The sequence below is a fragment of the Salvelinus fontinalis genome, chromosome 33 (genome assembly GCF_029448725.1).
Source record: "Salvelinus fontinalis isolate EN_2023a chromosome 33, ASM2944872v1, whole genome shotgun sequence".
In the NCBI taxonomy this organism is placed as follows: Eukaryota; Metazoa; Chordata; class Actinopteri; order Salmoniformes; family Salmonidae; genus Salvelinus; species Salvelinus fontinalis.
The window spans coordinates 33,409,009-33,423,964 of NC_074697.1; the positions used below are offsets into that span (position 1 = coordinate 33,409,009).

A 14,956-nucleotide genomic window follows, 5' to 3' on the forward strand; every position below is an offset into this window, starting at 1 on the left:
CCACGGTTTTATTTAGAACAATTTCGGAGCCAAAGACAACATACCTTGATAGCCGAAGGTCAGGCAAAAGAGAACATTAAGGGGGTACGGAAATACAGATAACCCACGATGGGCCAAACCACAATATACAGAACTTTTACAGTCATGTGTATGTACAATAGAGATATGAAAAAGTGTTTGTACACCAAAACTAACATTAGCTATGCAGCTGTAATTAAATTTAAAAAAACACACTGAATTATTATTATTATTATCAAATGATTAACATCCCCTCTTGACCTGGCCTATTTGAATTACATTTACATTTTAGTCATTTAGCAGACGCTTTTATCCAGAGCGACTTACAAATTGGAAAGTTCATACATATTCATCCTGGTCCCCCCGTGGGAAGTGAACCCTGGTCCCCCCGTGGGAAATGAACCCACAACCCTGGCGTTGCAAGCGCCATGCTCTACCAACTGAGCCACACGGGACCACTTGTGTGGTCCTTTGGTCCTTGTGTGCAACTTGGTGCATAATCTAGGGGAACAACATCACACTGCTACACATGCACAAAGTAGATGTCCTAACTGACTTGCCAAAACTATAGTTTGTTAACAAGAAATCTGTGGAGTGGTTGAAAAACGAGTTTAATGACTCCAACCTAAGTGTATGTAAACTTCCGACTTCAACTGTATATATACATACTATTAGTTCATGTTAGTGTACTGTATACAAATTGTATTCTTTCAGTTGAGTGTACTAGCACTTCACCTGTCTACTGGAAGTTGATGCTGTTGCTATGCAACTTCTTGCTAGCTTGTTAGCATAACAAATAACTAACTAGACATCTTTAACAGTGTCCATTGAGAACACACAACAACTATACCACTTAGATAAAAAATAAAGTCAATCAAGTCAATAAATGTTGGGTAGTTAGTTGGATAGCATATAGTTAATATACTGGCAAGTTCGATGTACTAGTAGCCAACTAACGTTAGGTAGCTAACTAACATACCGGTACATACAAGCAACTGCTGTAATGCTATGCAGTTCGTAAGGCTAGCGTTGCTAACTGACAGCCAACATAACGTGGAACTTATTTGAAAAGTCATTACTTTTTTATTACGTTGCTCAACATTTTCTTAAAATTTGTCATAATTAGTTAAAGCAGTGAATTTGTATCCGCTCTCGTCGGACTTTGACTGCATATTTTCCGCCATTTTCTTCAAATCTGAAAATGTTGTGATACCACGCCCATTTTCTGGAGAATTGCATTATGGGCCCTAAAAGCACGGGAATCGTGTCCACTGCATGTGTTCTTCGAATTTTGGGGGAATGTAGCACGACATCCGGGAACGTTTGGCATACTAACTATATCCATACTAAAACCAATAAGCATACTACATACTCAATGTACATCACAAATAGTAGGGTTAGTGCGGTTAGTATGAGTATTCAAACACAGCTTAGGTGTTTGATGTCAGTACTCCACTTGACCATTTGTGTGGTTATATGGATTTAGTGTGTGGTTGTGAATGTGGTTGTGTATTTGGAATAACTGTGGTGTATGTGGTTGGACTGACTAAGTGTGCAGTAGCGAGAATGCCGTTATACTGACTATTAGAAGGTTCTTGCTTGTATTTTGTGTGTATGGTTAAACTAATCAGTGTGCACTTTAATTAACAGATCATATATCTAATTTCTACTTTGTATACCTTAACTGACCATGTTTTGGGTTTCTACTGACTGTGTGTGTGGTTGTGTTGTGCTGACCGTCCCTTAATGGTGGTGTTTGTGTTCCAGGGACGTTTGACCGCAGTGTGACCCTGCTGGAGGTGTGTGGCAGCTGGCCAGAGAGCTTTGGCCTGCGTCACATGAGCTCGGTGGAATCCACCGAGGAGGAGCTGAGAGAGAGGCTGGCAGACGCCATGTCAGAGTCACCATCCAGAGACATTGTGGGCTCTGCTACCGGTCAGTCATAAACATACACTAACCCATACACAGACACGCATTACACATCATCTCACACATGCAGTGCCTTCCGAAAGTATTCAGACCCCTTGACTTTTTCCACATTTTGTTACGCTACAGCCTTATTCTAAAACTTGATTGGAGTCCACCTGTGGAAAATTCAATTGATTGGACATGATTTGGAAAGGCACACACCTGTCTATATAAGGTCACACAGTTGACAGTGCATGTCAGGACAAAAACTAAGCCATGAGGTTGAATGAATTGTCCATAGAGCTCCGAGGCAGGATTGTGTCGAGGCACAGATATGGGGAAGGGTATCAAAAACTGCAGCATTGATGGTCCCCAAGAACAGTGGCCTCCATCATTCTTAAATGGAAGAAGTTTGGAACCACCAAGACTTCCTAGAGCTGGCCGCTCGGCCAAAGTGAGCAATCGGTGGAGAAGGGTCTTGGTCGGGGAGGTGACCATGGTCACTCTGACAGAGCTCCAGAGTTCCTCGGTGGAGATGGGAGAACCTTCCAGAAGGACAGCCATCTCTGCAGCAGTTGACCAATCAGGACTTTATGGTAGAGTGACCAGACGGACGCCACTCCTCAGTACAAGGCACATGACAGCCCGCTTTGAGTTTGCCAAAAGGCACCTAAAGCCTCTCAGACCATGAGAAACAAGATTCTCTGGTCTGATGAAACCAACATTGAACTCTTTGGCCTGAATGCCAAGCGTCACGTCTGGATGAAACCTGGCACCATCCCTACGGTGAAGCATGGTGGTGGCAGCATCATGCTTTGAGGATGTTTTTCAGCAGTAGGGACTGGGAGACTAGTCAGGATTGAGGGAAAGATGAACAGAGGAGAGTACAGGGAGATCCTTGATGAAAACCTGTTCCAGAGTGCTCAGGACCTCAGACTGGGGCGAAGGTTCACCTTCCAACAGGACAACAACGCTAAGCACACAGCCAAAACAACTCAGGAGTAGCTTCGGGACAAGTCTCTGAATCTCCTTGAGTGGCCCAGCCAGAGCCCTGACTTGAACCCGATCACACGTCTCTGGAGAGACCTGAAAATAGATGTGCAACAACACTCCCCATTCAACCTGACAGAGCTTGAGAGGATCTGCAGAGAAGAATGGGAGAAACTCCCCAAATAAAGATGTGCCAAGCTTGTAGCATCATACCCTCAAATCACTGCCAAAGGTGCTTCAACAAAGTACTGAGTAAAGGGTCTGACTACTTATGTAAATGTGATATATCAGGGTTTTTTATATATAAATTAGCAAAAACTTTTCTTCTTTTTTTTACTGTTTTTTGCTTTGTCATTATAGGGTATTGTGTGGAAATTGATGAGGAGAAAACATTTTTGGGATACATTTTAGAATAAGTCTGTAACCTACCAAAATGTGGAAAAAGTCAAGGGCTCTGAATACTTTCCGAAGGCACTGTACATGCTCATATGCGCACATACACTACCGTTCAAAAGTTGGGGGTCACTTAGAAATGTCCTTGTTTTTGTTTGAAAAGCAAAGTCTTTGATTCTGGCAATATTGAGCCTGTAATCGAACCCATTAATGCTGATGCTCCAGATACTCAAGTAGTCTAAAGAAGGCCAGTTATATTGCTTCTTTAATCAGTACCACAGTTTAAAGCTGTGCTAACATAATTGCAAAAGGGTTTTCTAATGGTCAATTAGCCTTTTAAAATGATAATCCTGGATTAGCTAACACAACGTGCCATTGGAACACAGGAGTGATGGTTGCTGATAATGGGCCTCTGTACACCTATGTAGATATTCCATTAACAATCAGCCGTTTCCAGCTACAATGGTCATATACAACATTAACAATGTCTACACTGTATTTCTGATCAATTTTATGTTATTTTAATGGACAGAAATTGTGCTTTTCTTTCAAAAACAAGGACATTTCTAAGGCACCCCAAACTTTTGAATGGTAGTGTACATGCAGCGTGTGCACACAAACATGGACGCACACTCAATAATCATTTGTCATCATTAATAATTTCATGGTTTCAATCTATCCACCAATTTACTGACCGTTTATTCTCTCAAGTGAAATGTGATAGTGGTCAAATTCATTTACTTAGCTTTGTGTGAACTTTAATTTACCCTCCTTCAACTGCTACTCTTAATCACGCTTGTTTGGTTTTGCAAAAAGTGTGTGGATGTACACTCGTGTGTGGGCCTGCATGTGTGTGTGTCAGCCATTCGGACAATCCAAATGTTGAACTCATTTTTAAAGCGGCGGTGCTCTTTCTCTCCTGAACAAGAGGTCCTTCAATTTTTATGGGAGGTAGAGGGGTTTCTCTTAGGGAGAGGAGACTGCCACTGGGAGCAGCAAAGGGTCACAAGGCCCTAATGTGTGTTAGCACCAACTACCCCCCATCCTCTCATCCCCCTCTCTCTCACCCTTCTCTCTCTCTCTGTTCTCATCCCTTACTCTGCAATCCCTCTCTTTCTCTCGCTCTCATTGCCCGTCTATTACGACATAATGCTGTTTGGACCTATTCATTTAGAGAGGCCCCTGCAGCAGCACTGGCAGTCACATGGAATGGACACTCTTTGGGACTCTCTCTCTCCCCCTCCTCTCTTGCTCGTTCTCTCGCTCTCTCCTTCCCGCTATAATTGCTTGTGTCTATGACTCTGCTCGTCATTAGATTAAGGCCTGACTCCTGGACACTTGTAGTTGGCGCTTATCCCTCCATCTTTACGGCTACTGCCCCCTCTAATGCAACACAAAATTCATTATTGATCACATTGCATCCAATCTACCCCCATTTTTGGCTGCCTTGGGCCCTCCTATAAACATGAACTTAACCCTTTCCTGAGGGAGGGAGACATAGAGGAATGGGCTAAATATTGTTTGGAGGGGGTCAACTGGAGCCGAGTCTGAGACATGCACATCCATTCTGTCTGATTGTGAATGCGTTCCAAACGACACCCTATTCCTTATGTGGTGCACTACGTTTGACCAGAGGCCTATGGGCCCTACTATATGGAATAGGGTACCATTGTGGATGTGGCCTATGTCTTTGTGTGACAGTGGCACCAAGCTTCAAGCAGGGAATAACTGGGACGTAATGGAGGCTAATCTAATATGGACGTCTGGTTGATGGCTGACTGTAATGTAGAGAAAGTGTATGTGTGTTAAGTTCATAGAGAGAGAGGCCTTTGATGGGCAGGGCCAGATGGTGTATAGCTTAGATAGTGTCTCCACGTGCAGGGCCCAGTTTCCCTTTCCCCATCCTTAGACATACTGTAGGCCCCATTGGCATAGACCTGAAGGATTCACTCAATACACACATTATCTCTCTGTCCGGCTTTTTCTTTCTCTCTCTCTCTCTCTCTCTCTCTCTCACTCACTCACTCACTCACTCACTCACTCACTCACTCACTCACTCACTCACTCACTCACTCACTCACTCACTCACTCACTCACTCACTCACTCACTCACTCACTCACTCACTCACTCACACACACACACACACACACACACACACACACACACACACACACACACACACACACACACACACACACACACACACACACACACACACACACACACACACACACACACACACAATTGGAATGCTAGATGATGTAACAAATCACCCTCTTTGACATTTCTCCCTCAACATACAACCACACACACACACACACACACACACACACACACTCAGGCTCACGCTCAGAACAAAGCCTGCAGTCACACAGATTGAGTTCTCACGCAGAGCCAGAGACCTACTGTCGCCACAGCCAGGGGCAGGTGACACAGATAGAGAGACGGAAAGATGGAGAGAGAGTGGGAGATAAGGAGGTGGGGCAGGAAGCCCCCACACTGACTCCTGGACATACTCTTCCAGGAATTAGTTTTGTCCTAGTAACATAATGTTGCAGATGTGGTTTTGCTTAATGGTGCCAACCCAACATGAATTCCATTGAAGCCGTGTGGAGGACCCCTCTCTTAGCCCAGCGCAGTTTAGTATATTCCAGCCCTAGTCTACTCTCAGCCCAACCCCAGTATAACATAACCCAGCCTTTGTCCTCAGACAGTGTCAGGTCAGTGTTTCTGGTGGCCACGTTCAGGATCCAGCCCTGACCTATGTTAATAGAGCCATTGTAATGGAACTGGTATCTACTGTGTGTCAGACATGCAACTACCTCTGTCAACCAGCCGTCACATGTTAACGCTAATATTTACAGTATAGCATTATCAGCATCCAAAAATAATGGACACACACTGTGCGTGTGTGAGCGCACAAGCATGTTTATGTGTGCGTGTGTACAAAACATTAGGAACACCTGCTCTTTCCATGACAGACTGACCATGTGAATCCAGGGGAAAGCTATGGCCCCTTATTGATGTCACTTAATAAATCCACTTCAGTCAGTGTAGATAAAGGGGAGGAGACAGGTTAAGAAGTATTTTTAAGCCTTGAGACAATTGAGACATGGATTGTGTATGTGTGCCATTCAGAGGTTGAATGGGCAAGACAAAAAATGTATCTGCCTTTGAACAGGGTATAGTAGTAGGTGCCAGGCGCACCGGTTTGAATGTGTCAAGAACTGCAACACTGCTGGGTTTTTCACACTCAATAGTTTCCCGTGTGTATCAAGAATGGTCCACCACCCAAAGGACATCCAGCCAACTTGACACAACTGTGGGAAGCATTGGAGTCAACATGGGCCAGCATCCCTGTGGAACACTTTCAACACCTTGCAGAGTCCATGCCCCAAAGATTTGAGACCGTTCTGAGGGCAAAGGGGGGTGCACCTCAATAAAGGGAGGGTGTTCTTAATGTTTTGTACACTCAGTGTGCGTGTGCTCTGTGTTCATAACAGTGGGTGTGACCCTCCAAACCCAGGAAGTATGTGACTCGCCTCCAGGCCCTGTGTATACCAGGTCCTTGTGTTCTAAGTAATTTATCACATTGTTGGATGGCAGTCTACATAAGGTTATGATTGAATTAATTAGGTCTACTGCCGTGTGCTATTGGAGGGATTTGGCCGGTTGATTCCACCTTCTTGCGTGTTGGTTTTGGAGGAGCTCCACCTCTCATCTGATGTTATCGTGGTACAGAAAACATTGCCTCTGCCATCACATGGAGCACTGGGTTTTTGTATATATGTACATTACCGTGTGTGTCTGTCTCACTGTCTGTCTCACTGTGTGTCTCGCTGTGTGTCTTGCTGTGTGTCTCACTGTCTGTCTCACTGTGTGTCTCACTGTGTGTGTGTCACTGTTTGTCTCACTGTTTGTCTCACTGTATGTCACTGTCTGTCTCACTGTGTGTCTCACTGTGTGTCTCACTGTGTGTCTCACTGTCTGTCTCACTGTGTGTCTCACTGTGTGTCTCACTGTGTGTCTCACTGTGTGTCTCACTGTCTGTCTCACTGTGTGTCTCACTGTGTGTCTCACTGTGTGTCTCACTGTGTGTCTGACTGTCTGTCTCACTGTGTGTCTCACTGTCTGTCTCACTGTGTGTCTCACTGTCTGTTTCACTGTGTGTCTCACTGTCTGTCTCACTGTTTGTGTCTCACTGTGTGTCTCACTGTCTGTCTCACTGTGTGTCTCACTGTGTGTGTGACTGTTTGTCTCACTGTTTGTCTCACTGTGTGTCTCACTGTGTGTCTCACTGTCTGTCTCACTGTGTGTCTCACTGTTTGTGTCTCACTGTCTGTCTCACTGTCTGTCTCACTGTGTGTCTCACTGTCTGTCTCACTGTGTGTCTCACTGTTTGTGTCTCACTGTGTGTCTCACTGTCTGTCTCACTGTGTGTCTCACTGTGTGTGTGACTGTTTGTCTCACTGTTTGTCTCACTGTGTGTCTCACTGTGTGTCTCACTGTCTGTCTCACTGTGTGTCTCACTGTTTGTGTCTCACTGTGTGTCTCACTGTTTGTGTCTCACTGTGTGTCTCACTGTTTGTGTCTCACTGTCTGTCTCACTGTCTGTCTCACTGTGTGTGTGACTGTTTGTCTCACTGTTTGTCTCACTATGTGTTGCACTGTCTGTCACTGTCTGTCTCACTGTGTGTCTCACTGTGTGTCTCACTGTCTGTCTCACTGTGTGTCTCACTGTGTGTCTCACTGTTTGTCTCACTCTGTGTCTCACTGTGTGTCTCACTGTGTGTCTCACTGTGTGTCTCACTGTGCGTCTCACTGTCTGTCTCACTGTGTGTGTCACTGTTTGTCTCACTTTGTCTCACTATGTGTCTCACTGTGTGTCTCACTGTGTGTCTAACTGTGTGTTTCACTGTGTGTTTCACTGTGTGTCTCACTGTGTGTCTCACTGTCTGTCGCACTGTGTGTCTAACTGTGTGTCTCACTGTGTGTCTCACTGTGTGTCTCACTGTGTGTCTCACTGTGTGTCTCACTGTGTGTGTCACTGTTTGTCTCACTTTGTCTCACTATGTGTCTCACTGTGTGTCTCACTGTGTGTCTAACTGTGTGTTTCACTGTGTGTCTCACTGTCTGTCGAACTGTGTGTCTCACTGTGTGTGTGACTGTGTGTCTAACTGTGTGTCTCACTGTGTGTCTCACTGTCTGTCTCACTGTGTGTCTCACTGTGTGTCTCACTGTGTGTGTGACTGTGAGTCTCACTGTGTGTCTCACTGTGTCTCTCACTGTTTGTCTCACTGTGTGTGTGACTGTGAGTCTCACTGTGTGTCTCACTGTGTGTGTGACTGTGTGTCGCATTGTCTGTCTCACTGTGTGTGTGACTGTGTGTCGCATTGTCTGTCTCACTGTGTGTCTCACTGTTTGTCTCACTGTCACACACAGTGAGATACACAGTTAGACACACAGTGAGACAAACAGTGAGACTCACAGTGAGACACACAGTGAGACAGACAGTGAGACACACAGTGAGACAAACAGTGAGACTCACAGTGAGACACACAGTGAGACACCCAGTGAGACACACAGTGAGACACACAGTGAGACTCACAGTCACACACACAGTGAGACAGACAGTGAGACACACAGTGAGACAAACAGTGAGACTCACAGTGAGACACACAGTGAGACACCCAGTGAGACAGACAGTGAGACACACAGTGAGACTCACACTGAGACACACAGTTAGACAAACAGTGAGACAAACAGTGAGACTCACAGTGAGACACACAGTGAGACAAACAGTGAGACTCACAGTCACACACACAGTGAGACAGACAGTGAGACTCACAGTCACACACACAGTGGGACAGACAGTGAGACACACAGTGAGACACACAGTCACGCACACAGTGAGACAAACAGTGAGAGACACAGTGAGACACACAGTCACACACACAGTGAGACACACAGTGAGACAGACAGTGAGACACACAGTGAGACACACAGTGAGACACACAGTCACACACACAGTGAGACACACAGTGAGACACAGTGAGACACACAGTGAGACACACAGTGAGATACACAGTGAGACACACAGTCACACACACAGTGAGACAAACAGTGAGAGACACAGTGAGACACACACAGTGAGATACACAGTGAGACACACAGTCACACACACAGTGAGACACACAGTGAGAGACACAGTGAGACACACAGTCACACACACAGTGAGACACACAGTGAGACACACAGTGAGACAAACAGTGAGACAGACAGTGAGACAAGCAGTGACACACACAGTGAGACACACAGTGAGACACACAGTGAGACACACAGTGAGACACACAGTTAGACACACAGTGCGACAGACAGTGAGACACACAGTGAGACACACAGTGAGACAGACAGTGAGACACAGAGTGAGACAGATTACATCAACCGCTTGCTTTCTTCCAAACCACACACTGAGACACACACACAGTGAGACAAACAGTAAGATGTCTCACTGTTTGTCTCACTGTGTCTCACTGTTTGTCTCACTGTGTGTCGGACTGTGTGTCTCACTGTGTATCTCACTGTGTGTCTCACTGTGTGTCTCACTGTGTCTCACACTGTGTGTCTAACTGTATGTCTCACTGTCTGTCTCACTGTCTGTCTCACTGTGTGTCTCACTGTCTGTCTCACTGTGTGTCTCACTGTGTGTCTCACTGTCTGTCTCACTGTGTGTCTCACTATGTGTCTAACTGGGTGTCTCACTGCATGTCTCACTGTGTATCTCACTGTGTGTCTCACTGTGTGTCTCACTGTGTCTCACTATGTGTCACTGCATGTCTCACTGTCTGTCTCACTGTCTGTCTCACTGTGTGTCTCACTGTTTGTGTGTCAGTGTGTATCTTACTGTTTGTCTCACTGTGTGTGTGTCAGTGTGTATCTTACTGTTTGTCTCACTGTGTGTGTGTCAGTGTGTATCTTACTGTTTGTCTCACTGTGTGTGTGTGTCTCAGTGTGTGGTTTGGAAGAAATCAAGCGGTTGATGTAATCTGTTGGTGTGGAGTGATGATTTCCTCCCTACCAAAGAGAGTGGTAAGTTCCAGTGTGTTTGGGGACCTGTCAGGGGACCTATGAAGTTAGGTCTATGGGTCCCACTTAGGGACAAACAGAGTGGTTAGAAGGGCAGAGGGTCTTTCTATCTATACACATTTTTGCCACACACACAAACACCTCTTAGTTTTGCATTCTGCTTTTCAATCTGATCTTACAGTAATACTCTTTACTGCCTGAATATCTAGAAAGAGTTCCCTTATTGCTTGTGCACGTGAATATTCCTCTTGGGGCCAGTATATGTGAGTCATTTCATGAAGTCAGTTTCATAAAGTTTGATGAATTGGGCATATTAAGGCACGTGGCTAGAATCTAGACTCCAACCCTCTGGTTAGTGCTGTGAAAACTTCTATTGTTCCCTACTGTAGTCTGGTGATGACGCTCCTATCGCCTGTTTGACTTGGACAGCCTCTTGTAGCCATTTGCAGAAACTACCAGGTCGATTATGTGACTGACTGAGTTCCTTTCTACCAAGTCTTGTTTTAACACACAGATATCCATCACAAGACCAACAAAACACACCACAGCAGGCCACCACACAAACACACACACACCACAGCAGACCACCACACACACACACGCACGCACACACACACACACACACACACACACACACACACACATACATACACACACATACACACACACACACACACACACACACACACAGCACACCACACAAACACACACACCCACACACACACACAGCAGACCACCACATTATCACGATGGGGTAGGAGGTCCCACTTTCCCAATCAATCATTACTCCCTTCTGGTTCCAGTATACACACACACATGCAGGGTTATATACACACACGCTGGAGCGAACGCACACACACACGTACACCACATCAACGCACTTCTCACTTCACCTCTTTTTGCACTTTGGGGACGTGGCTTTAGACCATTGAGAATACAGACTTGTTGGGTTAACCAGCAGGGGTGGCACCCCTCCGTCCTCCTCACACTTGTTGGGTTAACCAGCAAGGGGGGGCACCCCTCCGTCCTCCTCACACTTGTTGGGTTAACCAGCAGGGGTGGCACCCCTCCGTCCTCCTCACACTTGTTGGGTTAACCAGCAGGGGGGCACCCCTCTGTCCTCTTCACACTTGTTGGGTTAACCAGCAGGGGGGGCACCCCTCTGTCCTCCTCACACTTGTTGGGTTAACCAGCAGGGGGGCACCCCTCCGTCCTCCTCACACTTGTTGGGTTAACCAGCAGGGGGGCACCCCTCCGTCCTCCTCACACTTGTTGGGTTAACCAGCAAGGGGGGGCACCCCTCTGTCCTCTTCACACTTGTTGGGTTAACCAGCAGGGGGGGCACCCCTCCGTCCTCCTCACACTTGTTGGGTTAACCAGCAGGGGGGGCACCCCTCCGTCCTCCTCACACTTGTTGGGTTAACCAGCAGGGGGGCACCCCTCTGTCCTCCTCACACTTGTTGGGTTAACCAGCAGGGGGGCACCCCTCTGTCCTCCTCACACTTGTTGGGTTAACCAGCAGGGGGGGCACCCCTCCGTCCTCCTCACACTTGTTGGGTTAACCAGCAGGGGGGGCACCCCTCCGTCCTCCTCACACTTGTTGGGTTAACCAGCAGGGGGGCACCCCTCCGTCCTCCTCACACTTGTTGGGTTAACCAGCAGGGGGGGGGGCACCCCTCCGTCCTCCTCACACTTGTTGGGTTAACCAGCAGGGGGGCACCCCTCCGTCCTCCTCACACACCATTTGTATACTTCACTGAAAAATATCAGTTGTTCATTTTGGCACCTGCCTCCGGTGTCCTGTTCTAACCTGCTTCACTAGAGACAGAGAAGCCCAGGGTCCTGTTCTAACCTGCTTCACTAGAGACAGAGAAACACAGGGTTCTGTTCTAACCTGCTTCCCTAGAGACAGAGAAACCCAGGGTTCTGTTCTAACCTGCTTCACTGGAGACAGAGAAACCCAGGGTCCTGTTCTAACCTGCTTCCCTAGAGACAGAGAAACCCAGGGTTCTGTTCTAACCTGCTTCACTGGAGACAGAGAAACCCAGGGTCCTGTTCTAACTTGCTTCACGAGAGACAGAGAAACCCAGGGTCCTGTTCTAACCTGCTTCACTGGAGACAGAGAAACCCAGGGTCCTGTTCTAACCTGCTTCACTGGAGACAGAGAAACCCAGGGTCCTGTTCTAACTTGCTTCACGAGAGACAGAGAAACCCAGGGTCCTGTTCTAACCTGCTTCACTGGAGACAGAGAAACCCAGGGTCCTGTTCTAACCTGCTTCACTGGAGACAGAGAAACCCAGGGTCCTGTTCTAACTTGCTTCACGAGAGACAGAGAAACCCAGGGTCCTGTTCTAACTTGCTTCACGAGAGACAGAGAAACCCAGGGTCCTGTTCTAACCTGCTTCACTGGAGACAGAGAAACCCAGGGTCCTGTTCTAACTTGCTTCACTAGAGACAGAGAAAGACACTGAGTGCATTCTCTGTACCACTGAAACACACTTAGCTGAGCTGCGAAAAGAAAAGAGAAAAAAAGAAGGGAACCCTGTGAAAGAAAAGAGAAAGTGACATGAGTTGAGGCTGAAGAGTATGGTCCTGAGGAAAAACAAGGGAGAGGGAAAGAAGAGCAATGTCATTATTTCTGCCCCCCAGCACTCCTCCATTCACTGGTGGGTCGCCCCCCCCCTCTCTCTCCCTCTCCCTCTCCCTCTCCCTCTCCCTCTTCCTCTCTTTCTCTCTTTCCCTTCTTCTCTCTTTCTCTTCCTCTCAATTCCCCTCTCTTCCTCTCTCTCTCTCTCTCTATATCTGTCTCTTCCTCTCTCCCTATCTTTCTCTTCCTCTCTACCTCTCCCTCCCTCTCTCTGCAGCCAGCCGAGAGCGTGAGAGTAATCCGTGGTGACAGTGTGAGACGAGGAAGAATAATTCCTGTATTCAGAGCCGCCACCGCTTACCCCCCTCTTCGTTTTATCTTCTCCTCTCCTCCCTTTCTTTTGCTCTCCTCCACTGATACGTTAGGCCTGGATGTCATTGTAGCATTTATCGTGCCTCTCTGCCCTGCTAACCTAGAGGTGTGTGTGTGTGTTTAGTTTTACTATCATGTGTGGACCAGAAGTACTCACAAGGATAGTAAAACAAGGGAAATGTGCCGGTCCCACAAGGAAGAAGGCTATTTTAGGCTTAGGGCTTAGAGTTAAAATTAGGGTTGGGGTTAGGGTTATGGGCTAGGGAAAATAGAATTTTGAATGGGAATCAATTGTTTGGTCCTTTCAAGGATAGTAAAACAAATGTGTGTGTGTGAGAGAGAAGGGGGGGGGGGGGGGGGGGGGGGCAGAGTGTCCTAGCCTTTCTCAAATGGTCTTTCTGTGGCGTTTTTTGTAGACTGCACTTAACAGCTTGCTCAGGGGAGAGACGCGTTGAGAGTTCATGAAGAAAGAGAGAAGGAAAGAGAAACAGGGCTTGGGAGAGAGAGAGTGAGACCGGGAGAGTCGGAAGCACATCTTACAAATGTGTGTGGGATGTTCAAGGTCTGTTTTGGGTTGTCTAGACAAGACAGCAGTGAAACACTTTCAAACCAGGAGGCGTTTTAGAGGAGTGGAATTTAGGAAAAGGACTCTGTATCTGAGGTGTCTCCGAGTTATGCTCCACTTTAGTCTGTTGTATGATTACTGCTTGTATCCTTTAACTCTGACTCCACTATTTTGACCTATGACTCGCATCCATCTGGAACCATACAGCCTTTCTCCTGTAATGAGTAGATGAATAATAAATGCACTAAAGCATTAATTTATGCTGGCACACTCAAACACATGCACACACCTATATGTGCATATGTACAGTACCAGTCAAAATGTTGGACACACCTACTCATTCCAGGGGTTTTCTTTATTTTTACTATTTTATACATTGTATAATGATATTGATGAAACTATGAAATAACACATATGGAATCATGTAGTAACCAAAAAAGTGTTGAACAAATCAAAATATATTCTTCAAATTAGCCACCCTTTGCTACTTTTTCAACACTGACAGCTTTGCATTCTCTCAACCAGCTTCACCTGGAATGCTTTTCCAACAGTCTTGAAGGAGTTCCCACATATGCTGAGCACTTGTTGGCTGCTTTTCCTTCACTCTGCGGTCCAACTCATCCCAAACCATCTCAATTGGGTTGAGGTTGGGTGATTGTCGTGTCCAGGTCATCTGATACAGCACTCCATCACTCCTTCTTGGTCAAACAGCCTGGAGGTGTGTTGGGTCATTGTCCTGTTATTGTCCCACTACCCAAACCAGATGGGATGGGGTATCACTGCAGAATGCTGTCGTAGCCATGCTGGTTAAGTGTGCCTTGAATTCTAAATAAATCACTGACAGTCTCACCAGCAAAGTGCCCCCACACCATCACACTTCCTCCTCCATGCTTCACAGTGGTTGGAACAAAAATTCTCAAATTTGGACTCATCAGACCAAAGGACAGATTTCTACCTGTCTAATGTCCATTGCTTGTGTTTGTTGGCCCAAGCAATTGTCTTCTTATTATTGGTGTCCTTTAGTAGTGATTTCTTT

General features: G+C 46.5%; 1 protein-coding gene across 3 annotated transcripts in view; it reads left to right on the top strand.

Moving 5' to 3' along the window:
* LOC129832081 (BCAS3 microtubule associated cell migration factor-like) overlaps positions 1–14,956 on the top strand; it is a 326,378-nt gene that overhangs the window by 288,972 nt on the left and 22,450 nt on the right. For all 3 annotated transcript variants that reach the window (XM_055895829.1, XM_055895830.1, XM_055895831.1), the window contains one exon: positions 1,786–1,953. In XM_055895829.1, the coding sequence (XP_055751804.1) occupies positions 1,786–1,953 (168 nt within the window). The remainder of the gene's footprint in view (positions 1–1,785; positions 1,954–14,956) is intronic.